At 39.1% G+C, this 24,330-nt stretch overlaps 1 protein-coding gene across 1 annotated transcript in view; it reads left to right on the top strand.

The window, feature by feature from the left end:
- PDE11A (phosphodiesterase 11A) overlaps positions 1 to 24,330 on the top strand; it is a 332,237-nt gene that overhangs the window by 164,938 nt on the left and 142,969 nt on the right. Inside the window, exons 7-9 of the mRNA XM_036253345.1 lie at positions 1 to 76; positions 2,567 to 2,634; positions 3,548 to 3,640. Of these exons, the coding sequence (XP_036109238.1) occupies positions 1 to 76; positions 2,567 to 2,634; positions 3,548 to 3,640 (237 nt within the window). The remainder of the gene's footprint in view (positions 77 to 2,566; positions 2,635 to 3,547; positions 3,641 to 24,330) is intronic.

Here is a 24,330-nt window from a genome sequence, read left to right on the forward strand (position 1 = left end):
GCTGACCAGATGTCTGGTTTTCATACAAGATCAGTTCTCTGTGTACCTATTTGGAATAGCAGCCACCAAATAATTGGTAAGACATTACCTAAATGTTCAAACATTTTTTAAAAGAAATATAAATTTACTTTAAAATACACTCATATTTTTTTAAATGTGCCCCCCCCCCTTTTTTTATCCTCACCCGAAGACATTTTTTCATTTTTTATTCAGATAGAGCGGGAGGGAGGGAGGGAGGGTGGGGCGGGGGGGTGAGAGAGAGAGAGAGAGAAAGAGAGAGAGAGAGAGAGAGAGAGAACATCGACGTGAAAGGGACACATTGAGTGGTTGCCACCTGCACAACCCAACCAGGGCCGGGGACAAACTGCAACCAAGGTACATGCCCTTAGTGGGAACCGAACCCGGGTCTTTCTGGACCGCAGGCCGATGCTCCAACTGCTGAGCCAAACAAGCCAGGGCATCTGTTTCCCCTTTTTATGTCCAGGACTCATCAGTTTATGTCTCATACTCTTGTATAATCTCATAAGCGCAGACTCCTCATGAATCAACATTAATCAGATCAATGAACAAATATTTATTCCTTTAAATAAGAACCAATAATTTTGAAGTTGGATGAGATCCCAGAAAGCAACTACTGTAATAGGACCCTTTGACCTTACCCTGTAGAAACTGAGGTAGAGATGGTGAGTGGGGATGAAGCAAGTCACAGTGAGTGAGTAGCAGAGTCAGAACTAAAACACAGGCCCCCTAACTCCTAGTACAAACTTTCCCCCTACATCTACATATTTACATCGATGTATTTACACATGGATTAAATGCAAAGAAAGAAAGAACATGAATTACTAGACATATACTGAACATGCATCCTTCTGCCTGGATGATTCTGAAATAAGCTACACTTTCCCCAGAATAAGGGAATCGTGGACCAAAGCAGCTTCCAGTTTTTCTCTTCTCTCCTTGCTCCTTTCCCTCCTTTCAAACACTTAGTCAGGAAAAATGCTAAACCTAAGAAAGGAGTCTAGGCAAGAAGAGGTCAGTGGTTAAAGGAAAGAAGTTGTGAAGGACATGAGCATTAGTTAAAATTATTAAAATGCAATGAAAATGTGATCTTTTCCTAAGAGACATAAGGTAATGAATGTATTTGGTAATCAATGCCTCTACTTACCTCTCTGCTTCCCCCAAGTTGCCTCTTACGCTCTAAGACACTGTTCTTTCCAATTTACTACTCTGTCAATGTTGTCAAGACTTGAATTAAGAGAAATTTTTTCATCAGTTTGCTTAATTTGCAGAAACACATTAGTACATAATTGAACATAGAGAATATTCTTATATTTGGGAATTTGAGCCCCTAGTACAAAGCACTGGATTACATCATGTATAGAGTTTTAAATATATTTAAGTTGAAAGAGAAGGAAAAGCCCATAACAAACACCATGTGTCTTCTGTTGATGTCCAGTGGCAATCTCACACATAGTCTTTCATTTCATTCCTGACAGTAAACACCTGCTATTCTCTCAAAATTAAGACTGTGTAGTTTGCCTGTAACATGCTAAAAGGTTTGCATTTAATTATATATGTCTTTTAGCATATGATGACTTACCTCCCTGGTGGGAAGTTAGGTGTTTTAAAAAAGAGAAGCATGCTTTATAATTACAGCTGTTTGTTTGTTTGTTTGTTTGTTTGTTTGGACTAAATGAGGACACAGGGGAGTGGTTTTTAAGATTGATGCCTTTTCTTGGTTAAATTTGTGGGTTTTGATAATCATCTGGTATAATGCTGGAAGTGAACTTTGGAAAGAGGAAACATATGTAAATTAAGTTTGTTAGAACTGTACGTACACCACTGGTAGCAAACAGCACTAACCTTTCTTTGAAGGTTAACTGTATCATCATTCCTAACATTTCCTGAACGTTCACTCCATATGGAGTAATATGCTTTACAAACATGCAAATGTTAGCTCATTTTATCTTAATAGCCCTCTGAGATAGTTAACATTCCAACCCCCGTTTTACAGATGAGGAAATTTAGTACTGAAACATTTAGGTGACTTGCTCAAGGCAACACCTGCTGATGGTGGAGCTGAAATGGGAACCATGGCGGGCCAACTCCAGAGCCAGCGTTCTTGATCACTAGGTCGTACTGCCGTGCTCAAACATTACGCTTCCGGGAGCTGATAAAAGTAAAAAAATTATATGCATGTGTGTGTGAGTGTGTGTGTGTGTTTGTGTTTGTATATAATTAATTTATATGTATGTGTATATATGCCAGATTTATCAGAGTTATTGTGCACAGTCGCCTTGAAAACCAGTTTTAGGAACTAGACTGATACCTGGTAGGATTCTAGGTTCTCTGGGACCTAGTGTGGGCATCACAGCCAGGGAAGTTGACTGCATTTCAGTGCACCACAGATCTGCCTCCATGGACAGAGCTGATAGTAGAGAGGCCAGAGATTAACCTGGGTGTCTCAAGTTACTTAAAGGAGGCAGAGTCCCCTGGGGCTTACTGTATTGTAGTATCAGAGTGGCCGGTGCTGAACATAACCACATATCTCAAACTCTTCCCACAGGAGTGGCTCAAGTGTTAAACAGAATCGATGGAAAACCTTTTGATGATGCAGATCAACGACTCTTTGAGGTAAGAAAATAAACCGAGGGTTATGGCTGAGACACCTGTGGTGTCCTGGTCGCAGCTTGCCCAAAATTGCTCATTATGCTTAAACAGTGTGAAGGAATTTAAAGGAAGATTTAAAGCATATATTGATGCTGAGGATTTTATTCTATTTTTTCACTAATTAGATTATTTTGTGACTGTTATTTTTATCCTAATTTTTTTTTTTTTTTTTTACGGAACGGAATCAGCCATCTATCCATCCAAAGTGTTGTCTTTTCCTCTTCTGGTTTGGGTGTGTTCAGAGTTGTGAGACCTCTGGTCAGCTCTGCCAGGTGTATTGTTATCACCTTTCTTATGTTTACAAGCTTCCTTTTACTCCAGTCTGACCTTTAGCTAGAGAGGTTGACCTTGAACGGGATTCCTCGTAGACTTTCTACTAGTGACCAACGTGAAAACCCCATGATTATTTTTCTTTAGCTGAGAATACCTCACAGCTTCTTTACTAATTGGTTCTAAATTAATCCTCCTTCTTCTTAGCATTTAATGATGGGTATACTCACTTGGTTTCTTTACCAACATATTTTATAGGTTCTATATTAAAAGAGGTTGCTTTTGGTTAAATAGAAAGGAATTACTAAAATCAGTCCACAATCTAAATAAAGAACACATTTAGACAGGTTGTAAACATGTTTTTAAATGTGTGAGGCGTTTCTTCACGATGACAGTAAGTTAATATTTTCTGATGTGCAATGTGAGCTATAAAGCTGTTACATGACAATAGTAATTAAGAATTTTAATGTGTATATTTCCCCAAGGCCTACCTCTGTGTGCAGTAAAAGTATATTTTCAAGCCCATTGCTGATGACTGCCTGCTTTTATATTAGATTATTCCAATGAGTTATTGCAATTTTTAATTAGAGGGCTTTCTTTTTCTCAGGCTTTTGTCATCTTTTGTGGACTGGGCATCAACAACACAATCATGTATGATCAGGTGAAGAAGTCCTGGGCCAAGCAGTCCGTGGCTCTTGATGTATGTACAACATTTATGTCAGAATAGTATGCTGAAAAGTTTTAATTTTATGAGGGAAAAAAATCCTTGTTATGGAGCTTAATTTCTCAATTTTTAATTATCTAGTCATTAGGTCTTAATCATTTTAGAGTCCTGGGTGTGAATTTGATGAAAGCTAGTGACCCTCTCTAGAAGAATGCACATATGCACACAATTTTATATATAATTTCAGGGAGTTCCCAGATTCTTTGAAGCCATCCATATATGTTTTATGGTTAAATATAGATTTTATATTAGTTTTATTAAAAGTGATGATCCAAAAATAATTGATCACGGTTTTAAATGTATTATGAACTTGTCTTGAATACATATAGATATTCAGGAAATTCACAACTTGTCTTACCATAACAAAACTTCTCTGTGAAGATGTGTGGCCCAGAGAGGGGAAGGTGCTCCAGTCACTATCCAACTCCTCCCGGCCCCCTCCCCCATCCCACGAAGAACTCCAACCCCTTTCCTGGGCCTGCACCGCATCTCTTCTCAGACCCGCTACGCTCTAAAAGAACAACTCTTATCTCCCCTGAATCTCAGCTGTTTTAACCCAAGACCTATTTTTTCCTGCTCTATAGCTATTATCAGAGATTTTGTTTGTATCTATGAAACACTTATTAAGTAGGGCAGATAAAACGTCAATGTCAAGATAACACTTTGTAGAGCATTCTGTTATAATGCATACCCAAGTCTTCAACATATTCTACGCACCAAGAGCGAGGCTGGCAGGAAAAGAAAGCCAAGGGAGGGATAAGTAGGTGAGTCAATGCACCTGCCGTACTCTGCTTTGAGGTTTACAAACATAAAATTAGAGTTATCTATCTACATCCTTTTTTCTCCTATCTAGACTGTAAACTCTGGACGCACTGAGATTTTTATTGTTTTTGCAACCTTATTCCCAATGCCTAGCAGGGTGCTTAGTACAGAGGAAGCATTTCTTGAGTGTTGTTGTTTTTTTAAATTTTTGTTTTTATTGAGAGGTTTTTGGAAGGAAAGAATGCAGGAAGGTTTTTTTTTTCTTTCTCTTTCTCTGAGCTAGTTCTGCTTTGTTATATGTCACATCTTTACAGTAAGGATTACAAACAATGTCTATGGCACGAATGAATACATAAGTGAACTGTAAACATGTAAACAACCAATAAAATCACTAGTAGAGTGTTAAGGTCTGTGTACTTCTAGAACTATTTTCAAATCCTAGCTTTGTCACCTACCTTAGTTTTGAGAATTAAATGAGAATATACATGTGAAGATTTTAATAATCAATAAAATCATATCAATAACAACAATACTACATTGTCCTTTGTAGTAGTATATGTATTACTGAGAAATCACCATGTATTGGGAGAAAGAGCAAAAGACAGGAATTTGGAACAGCAAATATTGAATCATGCCTCTTTCACCCTTATCAAATTCTGATCTCCACGGAGTTGGCTCACCCTTGTTTCTTAGTTTCTGCAACTATGAAAAGGAGGATGTACTATAAACTAGCCCCTCCGAAACCCTACTTCATATCACTGTGGTATAATTCACACACACACACACACACACACAGAACCACAGAACATCTCATACCGTCCCGCATCTTACTCCTTGCCTCCCTCACAGTACGTCTTCCACCCTGTTGACGAGGAGCTACCATACTCACTGGGTTGAAGCATGAATGGTCGTTTGCCAGTGGAAGTCAGCATTCTCACTGGCACCGCCTCCTAACCACCCCACCCAAGGAGCCACAGATCCCACCACTTAGAAAGTGCTAATGTAGTTACAGTCTACTCACCCATGAGATGCTTATTTGGGTTCAGAGTGAACACCCCCTTTTTTTATTAATTTATTTTTGTTACAGATGCTTCTCCATTTCCCCCCATTGACACCCTCCTCCTGATCCCCCCCCCCCAGCATTGTTGTCTGTATCCATTGGTTATGCATGTAAGTTCTTTGGTTTATCTCTTCCTGTACCCCCCCCCACATCCCCCTCTTCTGAGGTTTGTCAGTCTGTACCCTACTTCTATGTCTGGGTCTATTTTGTGAACACCCTCTTGTTTGTTTAACTCAGATGTCTTCTGTCTTTAGACACAGAAATTATTATTGGCACTCCCAAATTTCCAGCTCAACTCCGAGCCTTGTGACAATCTTACCCTTTGAGGAGTTGACATGTATGTGTGGACTTCTATGTTCTATGTGCATCATTTTTGCCAGAGGCAATTCCTGTCAGCATTCCGGTGTCGCCATCATGGTTTTGTCCCTCTCACCTCCACTCAACCCCCACCTCACCAGATACCAAACTTTTTACTCTATTGATCAGTTGGTGTCCCCCCACCCCCGCTCTAGCTCAGGAATTCATACACAAGAATATCTAGAAGGATTTCTCTCTCTCTCTCTCTCTCCCTCCCTTCCTTCCTCCCTTCCTTCCTTCCTTCCTTCCTTCCTTCCTTCCTTCCTTCCTTCCTTCCTTCCTTCCTTCCTTCCTTCCCTCCCTCCCTCCCTTCCCTTTCTTTTGGAACCCTGGCAGCAAAATACCTAGAAGGAGTAGCTATAGCATTGCCATCTGGTTGAGACACAATAGCCCAACAGAGTTTTTTGTTCAAAGCTAAAAAAGGTGGCTCAAGTTCACTGATTCATGACTGTGAGTGTTCCACAGGGACCCTCCCCTTCTCCTAGGACCTCTGAGGCACTGATGAGAGAAGAGTCCAACCCCTCGTGCTGTTCCTGGTGTAGTCTGGTGCCTGTGCTGGCTCCACATCCCACCTTCTTGCCTTCAGGTCTGAGAGAACTGAAGGCTCAGAGTAGGAGCCAGGGATCAGAGGGGAGGTCTCTGCTCACTTCATAACAATTTGCCACCCAATGTCTAGCACCAAAAGAGCATTCTCATTGCATGAACCCTGCTTAGACTGCTAGTTGGTCAGAAAGCTATCTACAATTTTGTTTCTGGGCTTCACAGCAAATATTTTCAAATAAATAAGAACATCAGTGGATGCAAATACTCATGTTCTTTCCTTTGAAAAGATAGAGGTTAACTAGCATCTCCCAGGTGGAAGAATTTCTTATCTCAGGACTTTGTGAAGACACAAAATGATTTCTTAAGAGCTATTAAACCCAAACCCTGGAATGAGATCAACATATACTATAGTATACATTGACTTCTGAATGAATACATATATTTAAATTTATGTATTTATAAATATTATACATGAATATTAATGTGATATGAATGTAAATATTTCTATTAAAAGTATGTTGTTTATATCTATGGATTTATAACCAGCCTAGTCTAGTAATGTACTTAAGCTACTTTATAGGAATATAAATGGTTCAGCAAATTTTTTAAAGGTAAAATAATAATAAAAACAACAGAGGAGAGAGAGAGAGAGGAGGGGGAAGGGAAGGAAGGGAAGGGAAGGGAAGGGACAGGGGAGGGGGGAGGAGAGGAGAGGGGAGGGGAGGGAGGGGAAGGGAGGGAAGGAGAGAGAGGGGAGGGGAGGGAGGGGAAGGGAGGGAAGGAGAGAGAGGGGAGGGGAGGGGAGGGGAGAGAGCGAGGGGAGGGGAGGGGAGAGAGCTCTCAAGCTAGATGCAACAGAACCACATGCAGTTCTATTCTTACATCATCTCCTTTGCTCCTCCCCAAAGACCTGGGATGACCCTCTTCCCTTTTTTCCACTGTGGCTAAGGGAAGATTCCTCACTTGGGTCTGGCCAGGTCCTTCTTGTATGTCTCATTTTTGCTTATTTTTTTCATTTTTATCTTACTTGATCTTGCCCCCCCCCCCAAAATCTATATCTAAATGTAGCTTTTCATTCCTGTAATCTTATTGCAGTGTCCCATTTAAGTTGACAACAAGAGTGAAAGGAAATAATTCACCCATGACCCACAGTGACAATAACCACCCTAGAAACCTCATGATCTGGAGAGGTAATATGAATATATTTCTTCCTGCATGTTCATGAGACTCTTGAGAGACAGGCAGCATTCTCGTCTGTGTCTTAAAAATTCTTTCCCCTAAGCATTTTAAATAAACATACCCCCTCGGTGCATCCTCTGGAAGTAAATATTCTCCAGATAAATTCTCTGGGAAGGCTAATAATCCTCACAAATGCTCACAAAATGTTCAGAGCTCACTAGAAGTATATGTTTACTGCAGGCCTGGCTTGGCAGCAATATCCCCCGCAGGAGGCTGCTGGCTTTATCTGAGCTAAAGGCAGTATAGTGATGAGATTTAAAGCCCTGTCCTTTATGTTGGCCTGGCCAATCTAGTTAGGACTGAATCTAGGTTCAGTCCTATGGGTCTTGGTCAAGCTACTTAACCACTCAATCCCAGGTTTTTCATATGTTATGTGGGTATGGTAAGAAAGGTGTTTTGACAGTGAAATAAAATAATTCAGGGTAAATGTTTAGAGAGTGTGTTTAGTTACAGTTAGTACCCAATGCAAGTTGGCTGTTCTATTAACCAGAGCACTTGCTGTTTTTTCTTTGCACTGAGCTCTGTCTGCTCAGCCCAAGATTTGCTGAAAAAACTGTGATGATTGAGAGGCTGGGGAAGAGGCATGACATTTTGCACCTTTTATCTGGAAGGTCATTTCCTGCTTGAAGTTTGAGCTGAAAACAGATCCCCATTTCCTAGTTCCTTGACACACTCTGTTTTCACCACTGGGCATCCCAGCAGCATTGCAACCACAGCTGCTGTGCTTCACCTCACTACTGCTCACTCAATGCACGCCCCTTATCTGTGACCCCTGTTAACCTGTGTGTTTCCAGTGCATGGAAATACTAAATTTCCCATGTCAAAAAATAGCCATGCAGGTCTTCTAAGGCTGTATCTCTCCAATGGCAACTGGCCTTGCAGAAAAGACTCACCATGCTGGAGAGTCCCTTCCCTGTTGCCACATACTGGCTACTGCAGCTCATTTTAGCCTACTCCACAAATGATGAGAAATAAAAATCTAAACATATGAAATATTTTCTACTCTTCTGGCCTTTAAAAAAGGAAGTGACTAATACATTCTCTGGGTTTGTTTAATAATTAATTTATAAGCACGATTATTTTGATAGATGCCTTTCGTAATTTCTTATAATTTAGTTATGTAATTCTATTGTTAAAGTCATTTTTGGTAACTTTATAAAATGAGTACTTTAAGGCTCTTAGAGAGCAGAGATGCTTTTAAAGTTGAATATTAGAACAAAGAGAGGACTTTAGTATCATTTTTAATAACTTTAATTTTATGATCCTGATTTCCACTCTATGTGAGCAACCAAGAGCTTCAACAAGAAATATGCTGATGTATGTTTACATTTTCCGAAGTCAGATTAAAGATAAAAGGGGAAGGACTTTATCTGTAAGTCCAGAAGACAGAGAAAATACAGTATGCGTATAGACGTAGAATGTTGCTTCCTCATTTTGAACATCAAGAATTGTCCTTTGGGTCTTTCATAGATACTGCAAATGAAGCCTTACCTAATACTGAAGAGAAATTTTCCAGGAAATATAAGTCAGTGTATTAAGGGATACCGTATACACCTTTATGATCAGACGAGGGAAAAAATGAGGGTCAAACAGAGGGTGTGGAAAGGGCATAAGCAATCAAGAGCCAAGCCCCATTTATTCCACCTCCCCACAGCCTCTCCCATCTATTTTCTCCTTTCCAATTGCCACAGCAACCATCTCACTTAAGGGCTTCATTACCCCTTGACTGAGCAATTTTAATAGACTTCTATTTGTTCTTCCTAAGCCATAATTTAGATTGCATCACTTAATCACTCATAGACCTTAAATTACTCCCCCATTACCTATAAAACTACAAACTTCCTGGCCTTTGGGACCCTTGGAAATCTCATATCAAACTATCTTCCTACCCTGGCTTTCATTTCTCTTCTCGGAGTATTCTGTGCTACTTACAAACTCAACCACAACTTAGTCTACAAATCAGCCACCTGTTTCTCTGAGCTTCACTCTAGCACTCTCCACTTTGGTTAATCTCTGTTTCCCCTCAGAATTATCCCATCGTTCAAACTTGATTTAAATGGTATCTTCTCTCTAAAGCTTTGAACCTCGTGGTTATTTGTTCCTCTCTTTGCCTTAGAGTGTAGTTAATTGTGAATCTGTGTGGTTTCCTCTGCTAGAACATCTGTGACCATATCTTATCTATCTTTTATTCTTTCAGTGTTTTAAATATCACTACACTCAGTAAAGGTGTGTTGACTAAATGAATGCATGCAGCTACAGATGGTTATTTTTGTCTGCCATGTCAATGTTCCAAAGGGAAATGCTCAGGCTGGCTGGGGGAGCTGGCAGCCACTCTGGCTGGCCGCAGACTTGAGTAGCATCAACTCTCTGTTCCCTTGGTCCTTCACCGGCCATGAGAACAAAGTTGCTTTATTTATCTTGGGAGGGACCTCTTCCCAGATAGCATGTCCCCTGGGGTATTTCCTTAGATGGTGATTAAGGGGCCAAACTGACTTGCTAATGGTAAGGAAGAAAAAGAGAAGTGAAAGAAATGATTTTCCCCTGATGAATCGTCTAATCTTCTCTAACTGGATGATTGAAAAAGCCAGACTTGCCTTGGCCAGTGATGCTCAGTGGTTAGAGCATCAGCTCATGCACCAAAGGGTCACAGGTTCAATTCCCAGGTAAGGACACATACCTGGGTTGCAGGTTTGATCCCTGGCATGTGCAGAGACAGCACAATTGATGTGTCTCTCTCACATGGCTGTTTCTCTCTCCCCCTCCCTTCCTCTCATCCTCCCTCCACTCTCTGAAAGCAATGGAAAAAATATCCTTGGGTAAGGATTAACTAATAAAAAGTGGGGAGAGAAAGAAAGAGCTAGACTCATAGGGTGCCAACAAGAATGCCGCTTCATTCTTTCTCACCCCTCTTCCTTTAAACCTACTCTGTCGAATCACTGTTCCCCACTCTTGGATGAGCTCTCTGGTAGATTCCAGGGCTCTTCTGACACACTTAGCTGTTAAACAGTCTCCAAAACTCCCCCTTGCCTGGGATTGGAAGTTTAGGGTCAGGAGAGGGTTATGTGGGCTTATCTTCCTCCTTTCACCTCCTCCCCCACGGCAGGAGCAGGGAGCAAGAGGGAGAAAGCGTGAAAGGGTGAAGCTTCACATAACTGATGCTATCCTGGTTTCAAGGCTGTCTGTGTCAGACACCAACATCTGCTTCTATCAGGAGTTGCTGTCATAAATCCTTCCGAGAACTGTGCTGGGCCCCCGCTGGCAGTTCCCAATGTGCGGTTGCCTCTCCTGATGGGCAGGTTGCAGTCTCTTCTCAGTCCCTGGCGTCCAGTGGCTGGCCATCCAGACCTTTCGTCCGTGGGAATCATCTCACTCTTCCAGGAAGTCCTCTTGGTCTGCATTTGTTTTTATTTTTATCTTTTTTCATTGTGGTAAAATAAACACAATATAAAACTTACTATTGTTAAGTGAACAGTTTAGTGGCACTGAGCACATTCACACTGTTGTGCAACCATCACCACCATCCATCTTCAGAACTTTATCATCTTCCCAACTGGAACTGTGGCCTTGAACACTAACAGGCATTCTTCTTTGCACCCAGCCCATGGCAACAAACACTCTACTTCATTTTTATTTATTGATTGATTTTTGTTAATCCTCACCCGAGGACATTTTTCCATTGATTTTTAAAGAGAGTGGAAGGGAGGGAGAAAGAGAGAGAGAGAGGAACATCGATGTGAGAGAGACACATTGATCAGTTGCCTCCTGCACAACCCTGAAACCCAGGTACGTGCCCTTGACCAGAATTGAACCCACAACCCTTTGGTCTGAGGGCCGATGCTCTAACTACTGAGTCAAATGGCCAAGGCACCAACATTCTACTTTATGTGTATGGATTTGATTACTCTACATACCTCATATACAGTAGCCCCCCCCCCCCCTTATCTGTGGTTTTTACTTTTCAGTTTCATAGTTTCAGTGACCAGTGGTCAACCACTGTCCTAAAATATTACACGGAAATTTCCAGAAAAACAATTCCTAAGTTTTAAAGTGCATGCTGCTCTGAGTAGTGGGATGAAAGCTGCTCTATCACCTGGGATGTCACCTTTGCCCAGTGTCTCCGCACTGTAGACGCTCCCCCCTCATTAGTCACTTAGTAGCCTCCTTGGTTATCAGGTCAACCGTCGAGATATCCCAGCCCTTATTTCACTTACTAGTGATCTCAAAGCGCAAGAGTAGTGATTCTGGCAATTTGGATAAGCCAATGAGAAGGTGTAAAGTGCTTCCTTTAAGTGAAAAGGTGAAAGTTCTCAACATTCATAATAAGAAAAAAAATCGTACGCCAAAGTTAAAATCTACAGCAAGAACGAATCCTCTATACATGAAATTGTGAAGGAGGGAAAAGAAATTTGTGCAGGTCTGCTGAGACAGACTTCATATAACATTTATTTCAGTATATTGTTATTCTTGTTTTGATGTGTTATTAGTTATTGTTGTTAATTTCTTACTGCTCCTAACTTATAAACTATAATTCATCATAGGTATGTATGTATAGGAAAAAACAGTGTATATAGGGTTTGTACTGTCCACCGTTTTAGGCATCCACTGAGAGTCTTGAAACATATCCCCTTGGATAAGCAGGGGTGGGGGGACTACTATAGGTGGAATCATATGGTATTTGTCTTTTTGTGATTTATGTGTCTTTTTGTGGCTTATTTCACTTAGCATAATGTCTTCAAGATTCGTCCATGTTATAGTACCAGGATTTCATTTCTTTTTAAGGCTGAATAATATTCCATTGAAGTATATGCTACATTTTGTTGATGCATTTATCTGTTGATAGACACTGGTGTTGCTTCTATGATCAGAGTCATTTTAAGCCTAGATATCTTTCATGGGGTCCATTTGGCTCATGGGAATATTCACAAGCTTTCAACCATTACATTATGCAAGGCCGCTCTCTCCTTCTACCCACTAACTTTTAGAATGTTTAGGCGGGAATCGGGTACCAGTTCCCACACCACACTCTGAGGAAATATATATTAGGTTCTAGAAGTGGTTCTCTGGAAGGAACCCTCAAGAATCTCTAAGAAATTCTCACTATGGGCTCTTTCATGAAGTCTTACCATTTTTTTAAACACACGGCATAGATGGGCAACAAGTGCCTTAATTTGGAGGTGACAGAACTAATTTGGGGCATCTTCTTGCCAGATCTTGCATAGAAGGCCCTACATGGCCTAGCACCTCCCTTTAGAATGTAGTACCTGTTGATCTCAGCTATAAATTCAAACACAAGAAGTCCCATTTAAATATACTGTTATCTACCAAAATGATTTTTTTCAGACCAAATTACTGTCAGACCATGATCCAGTGATTGTCTAAATGATGAATGTCAGCCCTTGGAAGGCCTATGTTTATTTGCAGGCACAAAGAATACTGATTATGAATTAGAAAACCAAATGCAACACACCAACAAAAATGGAATTGTTCTCACTTGTAAATTTTTCTTTATTGTAAACATGTTGAATTATCTAACAGTTCATATTTGAAAGAAGAAAAGGAAACCCAAGTGAATTACTTTCCTGAAATGGTTATATGGGAATGCAGCCACTGCTACAGCTTAAGTTACATTAAAAAACAAAACAAAAACATTTGGGAGCTATTCTCTGTGAACATTCCAGGCGCTTAAGGTTTATAAATTATAATCAAGTTGTGGCTTTTTAAAAGACCTTAAGAGAATAACCATGCCGCCTTTCCTGGACTTCTTTGGATAGCACAGTAAAGACAAACAGATTGTGTAGGCTTCAGCTTTTCACTTGTTGCTTTTTGTTGCCCAAAGAAAGTTCTAACAATGACGTGGTGATTGGACTTTTTGGGTATTCAAACACAGTCCACACAGTGGAATCAACCGGGGAGCTTTTAAAAAATATTGATGCCTGGCCCTTTTCTAAACTAATTGAATCAGAATCTCTGGAAGTAGGAACTGAGCATATATATTTATAAAAAAGTTCTCCTGGTGATTCTGAAGCTCAGTGAAAGGCGAGGACCATTTGTGTAGAGCAATCCGTCCCTAAGATAATTTCTTCAAGTCTTTCTTTCATGAAAGGCAAACCCTATGAATTAGAGACTAGCACTCCCAGTGTAAATACTTGTTCAGTTAGGTTGAAGGGAGTAGATGAAATGAGGTGGGGCTGGAGCAGTGGTTCTCAACCTGTGGGTCGCGACCCCTTTGGGGGTCAAATGACCCTTTCACGGGGGTTGCCTGAGACCATCAGAAAACATATTTCCGATGGCGATTCATAACAGTAGCAAAATTACAGTTATGAAGTAGCAACAAAAATAATTTTATGGTTGGGGGTCACCACAACCTGAGGAACTGTAGTAAAGGGTCACAGCATTAGGAAAGTTGAGAACCACGGGGCTAGAGGATGCTGTCTCTTTCTTGTTTTAAATATCCATTCATTCTTTGAACCCCACTATGGCTTCCATTCTTCCCTCTCTTTTGAGGTCATCCGTGTAGGAGGTTATCAGTAAACACCTGTATCAGTCCTCATTCTCAGTCCTTAGCCTCTCTTATCTGTTCATGCTGTTTACTATTTCCTCCTATCACAGAACAGAAAACAACCAGCCCACTATTATAACTAGTGTGTCAATAACTAGTTAATTTCATGGCCATAGGAGAGACCAGGATCCAAAGCAAAGATGGATGAACCTAAAAACAGGGAATAGGGCAACAATTTTAGTATTATACCACTTATCATGTAATTTACTAGAATTTTACAAATGTCTATAATATATTTCATTTTCTTTAGTAAAAGGAGAAACAGTTTCTTTTCTACTGCCTAGAATAGTACCTGACACATAGAAGGTACTGATAAATATTTGCTTTTTTATGTCATTTATTTGCTTGCTTATTTATTAATTAATGAATAAACCTAATTTAATACCTAATTAGATACCTAATTGGTAACTGAAGCATTTTGTGACTTGCTAACAGCCCCATTTTTTGTAAATTAAGATATAGTCTTATGAAATACCTTTGAAAACTGTGATTGCCAGTTTATAATTTTGTAAATGAATTCTACAGATTCTAGGCAAGTGGCTATGAGGGGCATTTCCTTGAGCTAGAAATGAGAAAGTATATATATTTGCATTTCTTTTGTCTCAACAATGGTGTTTTTGTTTGGAGAGAGATCAGTCATGATTCTAGAAATATTCCTCTCTCCGTGTTTCCTACCACAGCTTCCCTTCCTTTACCCTGCACCTAAGTGGCTCTTCTCTGGACTTTCATCCTTAGTCTACTCTATCGATGCCTCTTCTGAATATTCTTCAAGGTAGACTCATCTGATCTATTTGCTTTAATTCTCTCTCCAGACACCCCTCCTCGCCCCCGAGCAATTTCAGCTGCTCAACCAGATGATCCCCAATATGTATTCCAAGTTCACTCCTCTCTCTTTTTGAAGCTGCAGACAGTTATTTCCAAATACCTCTCAGTTCTTGTATATACCTCCAAAAGTTCATACCTCCCATATCTAGCAATTACATATCCATTAAAAGAAATGTTATTAATAAAATGTTTATATGATATTTTCATTCACAAGTAGTTTATTTTTAACTTCTCTCCTTCCCAGTCTGTTTTGTTCCTGCAGAATCTCCAAGTGCACTGCCATGTCCGAAGTTCAGGTCTTTATTTCCTCTTCCCTACATGAACGCTGCTTACTCCAGCTGATAACCCCGGCTCTCGTTTCTTCTCCCCCCACAGTGCATACAGCATACAGTTCTATTTTGCTAACACCCAACACTGATCCCACGTCTCTGCTCTAAAACCGCCAGTGCTTCCCACCGCCTGCAAACTAGAGCTTCCAAGATTCTCCACTACTGACAGAATTTTTTTTAACCTCTGCTCTCACTTTCTCCCTCTAGGAGAAAAATATTAGTTATTTTGTTTCTCAACAATATCCTGAGATTCCCACTCTGGGTCTTCTCTCCATTTGCTTAAAGAACCTTCTAACAAACCTCAGATTTTACCTTTACATTAATGTTTCTTGATCTGGCACTAACAGATGTGACTGTTTCTTCCTTTTCATCTCTTTATGAAAGGGCTACCATCACATAAAATCTCTGTTGTGATAGCTGATCTTCAGAGATGAATCTTTTACAAAGATTAGTAAAAGCACAGTACTAATCATTTGTAGATCTGATAATGTGGATAAAGATTAGTCAAACTTACTGCTTGGATTGATAATTTTTTTTTTTTTTTATTCAGACCTTTTAAGATGTCACTGTCTTGTAGCTTCCACTGTTACTAATGAAAAATGTGCCATAATTCTTGTTGTTCCCCTAAATGTAATGTGTACTTATCACTGTTTCTTTTTTTTTTATCCTTACCCGAGGACATTTTTGCATTTATCTTCAGATAGAGCAAGAGGGAGAGAGGGAGGAAGAGAGAGAGAATCATCAATGTGAGAGAGACACATTGAGTGGTTGCCACCCACATGACCCCAACCTGAGTGGGGACAAACTGCAACCAAGATATGTGCCCTTAGTGGGAACCGAACCTGGGACTCTCTGGTCAACAGGTCGATGCTCTAATCGTTGAGCCAAACTGGCCAGGGCCTTATCATTGTTTTTAATATTTTCTTTTTTGTTCGTCTAAATGTAATGTGTACTTATCACTGTTTTTAATATTTTCCTTCTATCTCCGTTTTGCAGGGTTTTTTTTTTTTTTTTTTTTACTATGATTTGCCTGGATGTCTGTTTCCTTCTATTTTTTCTGCTGGGGTTAATGAGTTGCTTTGATCAAAGGGTTGATAACTTTCATTAATTTCAGAAAATATTTGGTTAATATCTCTTCAAATGTTTTATTTTCCCTATTCTCCCTCTCTCTTTCTGGACCTAATCACACATACATTGAATTGTGATATTGATTCACGATCTCTGACACTGTGATTTTTTTTCATTTTTTTTCTTTATACTTCCATTTGGGGATTTTCTTTTGAACTTTCTTAGGGTTTTCTGATTTCTTTCTTCTGTCTAGTCATTGATAAAGTCCATTAATTTCTGATATTTTATTGTATTATGTAGTATTAATATTGTATTGTCAGTTCTAGACTTTTTGACTTAGTTCTTTTATAAGCTTTCATATCTCTGCTAAAATTTCCCAATGGTCATTAATTAAGTCTATCTTTAATTCTAACACAGGTGCATTGATGAGTCTGCCTATGTTGATTGTTTCTTCTCTGAACTAAGGATCCCATTTTTCTGTTTCTTTGTATGTGTTCATAAATATTTATTGCACACCAAGCATCTTGTATAGAAGAGAAAAATCAGATAAAATTTTTATTAAATGCTGTTTGGGTTAAATAATATTTTTATTTGTTCTGTTTTTCATAGTGACAATACATGATTTTTTTAAATCGCAGGGAGCTAGAAGAAGGGGCTGATCATTCAAATTCAAGCATCTGTAGTGCTTAGCTAGAGATAGGCTGACACTTTCATCAGTTTCAGTTTAGTTTTTCTTTTAAAAGAGATAATGAATATTTCCCTTTGCTCTTCAACCCAACCCAAAGTACTCAGCTACACTGAGTGACTGGAAGGAGTCTGAGTTGCAGCTTGAGTTCATTTCAATTCACTTCTGGACTAAACTTCAGCAAGGTCTACAACCTGACTAATGTTTAAGAAAAGAAAATTTCTATTTTCCAGCTCTGTACTCACTACCACTTTGACAGCAAACTTTCCATAGAGGAGAAACTTCAAGCTGAGAGACGTACTTCTGTGCGGTGGCTCTTCCAGATGCCAACAGGTCATGCCAGCCCCACTGTTCAAACACTTGCAGGTTTCTTCCCTTCAGCAGGCGCTCTGCGGATGGCAGGCTCCTCTTACACCCGCCGGTAAACCACTGGCCCAGGTGTGAGAGCAGTAACTGCTCTTCACCCATCTAGAAAGGACTTCTGACTGGAATATAGTTCATCTGGATTTCTTGGTGTTCACCACTTACTCTTTAACAGCTTTAAAAATGAAGTATGCATTTTATTTTATCTCTTTTTTCTTGTTGTTACAAAGGTCATGACAGCCGTTTAAGATCTTCATCCTATCTGGAATTGGAAACATCTGGCCAATTCTTTTTACTTGCCACAACTGATTGATATGGATTCATTAGTATTAATTGTTTTTCTTTTTTCTTATTCTGAAATTCTGTGATATTCTGTCAGTAAGGGATTTGAACATAGTTATAATCTGTTATCATCAGTCTCTCTCCTTGAATTGTTAATATTTCCTGCTTTATACACTTTTGATTCCATATTATTTGCAAAACAGGTTCACGACTCAAAATTGTTTCTTTTGTAGATTTGAAAATACTTTTTTTTTGTTTTAATTTTTTTTTATCCTCATCTGAGGACATTTTTGCATGTATCTTTAGATAGATCGGAAGGGAGAGAGGAAGGAAGAGAGAGAGAGAAACATCGATGTGAGAGAGACACATTGACTGATTGCCACCCACAGACCCCAACTGGGACCAGGGACAAACTGCAACCGAGGTACGTGCCCTTAGCGGGAACCAAACCCGGGACTCTCTGGTCCAAGGCCGATGCTCTAACCACTGATCAAACCAGCCAGGGCTGAAAATACTTTCAAAAAATTTTATTGCTTTTTACCTTGAAATCTACTTAGTTTGAAATTAATGTTTGCTTGACATTTCTTTGAACTCCAGTGAAGTGCAGGTTATTTATCATGCTTATTTTTTTTTTTTACAAAAGCATTCTTTAATTAATATTTTGCTAATTAATAAAGACAAAGGTGAACCAGTATCATTTAACTCCTCACTCTGTAAGAATATAAATTGGGTACTATGTGCTTACCTACAGTTTGCTAGTTTTTGTTCATGTTTAATTACATTATCATTAGTAAATTGTTACTTTTCACAATGCAGTTTCTTTCTCAATAACTATCTGTAATTTTCCATATTAATAGAACAGTATTTCTGATTCTTATTTAGACATGGATTTTGTTTTGGTAATCTAATCATTCCTATCAAACCACTCCAAAACTTACTAAGCTTAAAACAATAATTTTATTATTTCTCAAAAGAAAATATATCGTGCCATATTATCACCCAGAAAGTTCTCCGTTGCCTCTTCCCAGAGACACCTTCTACCACCTTAAAGACAAGTACTATTCTAATTTTTCACCATAGATTAATTTTACTTGTTTATAATTTTACATAAATTAAATTATATAATACATATTCTTTTTTATAAAGTTTTTTTTAACCAGCATACTGCTTTTGAGATTCGTCCACGTTGGGTATATAAGTTTTTGTTTTTATTTTTAATTGCTGAGTAGTATTCCATTTTGGGAAGCAACCACAGTTTGTTTATTCATCCTTTTATTGATCAGTACATTGGTGTTTCCACTTTGGGGCTATATGAATAAAGCTGCTATGAACATTTTGAACAAGTATTTTTGTGAACATTTGCTTTTATTTCTTTTCAACTAAAATTAAGTATTAGAATTACTGGGTCCAAAGGTCAGTGTATATTTAGTTTTACAAGAAACTGCCAGATATTTTTTTTTCAGTCGGATTATACTGTAGCACTTTCCTACCAAGTAACTATTAAAGTTTTAGTTGCTTCACAGTGTCACCAATATTTGGTGCTGTCTTTGTTTTTAATTTTACCCATTCTAGTAGGTATTTAATAATATTTTATTGTGGTTTTCATTTTCCTAATGTCAAATAATGTTATATACTTTTCCATGTACTTATTTACCATTTATGCATCTTCTTTTGTAAACTGTCCAAAATTTTTTGCCACTTTTAGTTGGATTGCTTGGCTTTTTATTATTGAATAGTAGGAATTCTTTACATATCCAGGATACCGGTGTTTGGTTAGATATGTGTGCTGTGAATATTTTCTCCAAATCTGGACCTTGCTTATTCATTTTCTTAATGGTATCTTTTGAAGAGCAGATGTTTTTAGTTTTGATGAAGTCTAGTTTATCATTTAAAAAATGTAAGGTTACTGCTTTCTGTGATCTAAGAAAACTTTATCTGCCCACAACTCATGAATATATTCTCCTATGCTTTCCTCTAAAGGCTTTATGATTTTAACTTTTACATTTCACTCTATGATCCATCTCAGAAATTTTTGTGTATAGTAACAATTGAAGTTTATTTTTTATTTGTATCATTTACTGAAAAATTCTTTTTTTCTTCATTATATAACTGGCATTTTGTTGAAAAACAAATGACTATATACACATAATTCCATTTGGGTCCTATCTATTCTTTTCCATTTATTTGTTGATCCTGAGTACTTACATTTTTTAAAAAATCTTTATTGCCCTGGCCAGTTTTGCTCAGTGGTTAGAGGATCAGCCCGCGGACCAGAGAGTCCTGGGTTCGGTTCCCACTAAGGGCACGTACCTTGGTTGCAGTTGTCCCTGGCCCTGGTTGGGGTCGTGTGGGTGGCAGCCACTTGATGTGTCTCTCTCATGTCGATGTTTCTCTCTCTCTTCCTCCCTCCTATCTCCCTCAAGATAAATGCAAAAAAAAAAAAAAAAAAATGTCTTCAGGTGATGATAAAAAAGTAAATTAAAAAATTCTTATTAACTCCAATGTCCATTTAAATTCTGCTGTTATAATTTGGGTTCCCTTGACATTTTTCCATATATTAATCCACCTCCATTTGCATGTGGTTGTCTATATATTCAATCATCGAATAAATACTTGTTGAGCTGCTTTGTGGTGAATGCTGTTCTAGGTACTGAGGTCGAGCACTGAACAAACAAATAATATTCATATCCTCATGGACCCCATATTCTAGTGGGAAAAGACAGGCAGTAATAAGAAAATAAATGTGTTGCACAGGAAACAGAGCAGGATGTTTTAGTAAAGGAGGACTGGAAACAGGGAGCTATTACAGATACAGCCAAGAGAAACCTCCCTGAATGAGTGAGAGCTGAGCTTTGGTATCTCATCCTTTCATTTGTTTGTTGGTTTGTTTGTTTTAAAATTTCATCTAAACTTATTTTACCTGTGTGGTTTTCTGCTCCAGTTTTAATAAGGCTCTTTCTTCTTGTAGCTTATTAAAGACACTAAGCAGAAGATTTCTGAAAGGTAATGGCCCTCACACGAAATGATTGTTAGAGGTACATTCCCTCTGGGTTTCAGGATGGCGCCCCTTTCCCTTGGACTTCAGTGTTTACCAACTAGCAACGCTCTGTGATTGGCCTTGTGCCTCTCTCGTTGTCCACTTATGTGCTATCGAATCCCCTTTATTAGAGATACAAAATGGGAGCAAACGGATGTTAGTTCCTAGGCTGATTCTCAGAATGAAGGCACAGATCTCGTGTGCTTCTGCTGGACTGAAATGGTGTTTCCTTCCCCCGAGCCAGATTCTGAATCCCTTATGTGTAAGAATGTGTCTCTGTGCCTGGTTCACCATTGTGTGTCCAGTGCCGGCACGCAAACTGGTAGTGGACAAGCTAAAATATTTGTTGAATGAATCAAATACAGTAAAGTACAAATAAACACCACAACTAGAGAACAACAAGAATCTCAAGTCGCAATATATACTGTTACCAGGGTATGTGTGTGTCTGTGTGTGTGTTTTATGAAGTACAGCAAAATGGTTAAAAGTGTGATCTTTAATATTAGACTGTCAGGATTTTAATTCTAGCCCTGCCACTTTCTATCTGTGTATCTCTTGGCAAGTCAGTTAATTTCTCCATGTTTCATTTTTCTCACTTCCCAACCTTGTGGCATAGTTATGAGGATGACATGAAATGAGGCAAAGTCTTTAGTACAGTGCTCAAATTGCCAGTAACGCTTGTTACTTGTATTATAACATCCCCCCTTCATTCAGTGCTTTATTGGCAATGACTCTGCCCCCCAAGATGAAAGCCAATGTTTCAAAAACAGCTGTCATTCAGCAGAAGGTCAACTGATGAATTTTCTGGTCAGCACCGATGCTGACTCTCTTCGTAAGAGCCCTGGCACTTGAAAGGAGCAGTACCTCCTGTTCACCTTCCTGCAGACCAGGGGTCTGCCATAGGAACACCACCTCGGTCTCCTTTCTGCCAGGAGTACGGCTTTATTTCAGGGGGTGAAACATGGTGAAGCCGCCAGTTATTTTTCTCAATTTAACTGTATCTGCCTTAAAATTGGTGCAAATTCTACCCAGAATCTAGTAATGAGTTATTGGTTTTAGTGATGGTTTCTGGGTTTTCTTTTAGGTTTTTGTGAGAAGTGGGAGAACCTATATTGAAAATCAGCCAGATACATTTTTAAAAAATATATACTTTGAATACATATCTCAATAAAGCTGTTTTTTGAAAAAGAGAAAACCATCAGACAAATCCCAGGGGTGAAATTTTACAAAATATATATATATTTTTTTTTTCTTTAAAGAACAGTAATAGATTTATAAAAAAATTGGGAAGATAGTAGAGATTCCCATGTACCCTACACCTGTTTTCCAATTAACATATTACATTGTTATAATTAATAAACTAATATTGCTTCATTATCATTAAGTCCATATTTTCTTCAGATTCCTTGGTGTTTACCTAACATCCTTTTTCTGTTATAAGACCCCATCTGGAATACCCTACCACATTCAGCCGTCATGTCTCCCGAGGCTCCTCTTGTCTGTGACAGTTTTTCAGGCTTTCTTGTTTTGATGATCTTAACAGTTTTAAGAAATTCTGGTCAGGTGTTTTGTAAAATGTCACCCCTGGGATTTGTCTGATGGTTTTCCCGGGATCAGACTGAGACTGTGAGGTTTTGGGGGGACAACCACAGAGGTAAATGTCACCCTCATCAGAGCACATCAAGGGTGCACACTTCAATGTGTCATTATTGACATTGACCTTGATCGCCTGGCTGAGGTAGGGTTTGTCAGGTCTCCCCACTGTAAACTTTCTCCCCACCCCCACTTTCCATATTATACTCTTTGGAAGGAAGTCACTAGGCACAGCCACACCTAAGAAATAGAGAATTATGCTAGACCTCCTTGAGGGGGAAGTAGCTAGAACTCTTCACAGGATACTAGTCTTTTCTACCATTTACCTTTTCAATTATTTTTCTCCATATGGACTGATAGAAATTTATTTTATACTTTGGGTTATAATCCACTACTGCGTCATTTATCAGATATTGTTTTATACCAGTAAGGTAACCACTTAACAACAACAAAGCATTTATGGATATGAACAAGTGGTGCCTCCCTATAAAAATAGTCAACAGTGGAGTCTACACATATATTCTAATCATACTAGCTTTGCTGAACTATTTCCAAAGCACTCTAATGCAAACTATGAGGTTTATAAGAAATAATCATGATGTAATGAGTAGATCACCTGTTGTGTGCCAAAAACTCACTTAGCCCTCACCAGAACAACACGGAATAGACAATATGTCTACTTCACTAGTCGTAGTACAAAAGCCCAGTAATTTGTCTCGTAGAGGATAGAGATAAGTGATAGAGGATAGAGATAAGAGATAAGATAAGAGGACAGAGATAAGTGAAAGCGTGGTTCCCATCGGGGTTTATGAGTTCCAGGGGACAGCTAGGGGCAAGTCTGGAAAGTATGGCGGAGTGGCATCTAAACCAGAGAACTCGGTCAGTCCTGCTTTGTAGAGAAGATAACTTCTTGGTGACAGTGGCGGTGAGCTCTGCATTCTGAAAGACAGCTAGCAAGAGCACTTCAGGCAGAAGAGGGCGGTGGGCAGATGCAGCGAGGGTGAGGTAGCATGCTGCTCGGGGCAGTCCCAGCATCTCAGTACAGCTAAAGCAAAAGACACCCCGGGGGGAGAGAGGTAAGCAAGGGCCAGGTCGCCAAGGTCACTTGGTTCCAGATGCAGTGGAGAATCACCGAAGAACATGATCAGCTTGACATTTTAGAGGGACCATTCTGGTAGTTATAGAGGGAACATTAATTTTAGTACTTCATAGTCACGCTTTGTCTTTTAATAAAAAGTTGACCATGTTTTTATTTTATTTCTTATTAAGTGATATTTGGTGGTTTTCTAAAATCAAACCCACCCTCAAATGATTTGCTGCCAGTACCGTGGTCTAAGGAATGTGCTTTGGGATTCTGGGCATGAGTTCCCGAACCCAGCAGGACGTTTGGAGTAATTAGCATAGATCCCATGGTAACTTGTTCACAGTTACTTGTTTAAAATTTTTTTTAATTAATTTACATTCTTATTGTTTCTTCTCCTGCTGTTGCTATTCGTTGATACTTTTTAAAATGCTACATCTATTAAATGTTTATCATGTGTCAGGTACCATGTTAAGTTATACATATATCTTGTTTAACCTTCACCTAAACAGATTTGAATAGGCAATATTATTGCCATTTGACAAATGAGGAAAGTTGGGCTCAGAAAGGTTTAGAAACTTTGCCAGAGAGTTTTTGCAGCTTGTATTACAACAGCCTGGGTCTACACTGAGTTCCAGAAACTCAATTTTAATTCTGTCCTGTCGGAGGTAAATGCTGAACCTAAGTCAATTGGCTCACGTGAGAAAGAGAACAGCATTTACTGTTCAGGGACTGTGCTGAGCCTGCCTGCTTCTCGGCTAAAACATCGGCCTGGGAAACCCAGGTTTACAGTCAACTAAGTAAGTGGCCTTCACTTAGCATCTTACGCAGTATCTGGATGCTTGGGATCTCGAGGGTGTTTTAGTACAGGGATCAGGAAGCA

The sequence above is a fragment of the Molossus molossus genome, unplaced genomic scaffold, assembly GCF_014108415.1.
Source record: "Molossus molossus isolate mMolMol1 unplaced genomic scaffold, mMolMol1.p scaffold_m16_p_11, whole genome shotgun sequence".
NCBI lineage: Eukaryota > Metazoa > Chordata > Mammalia > Chiroptera > Molossidae > Molossus > Molossus molossus.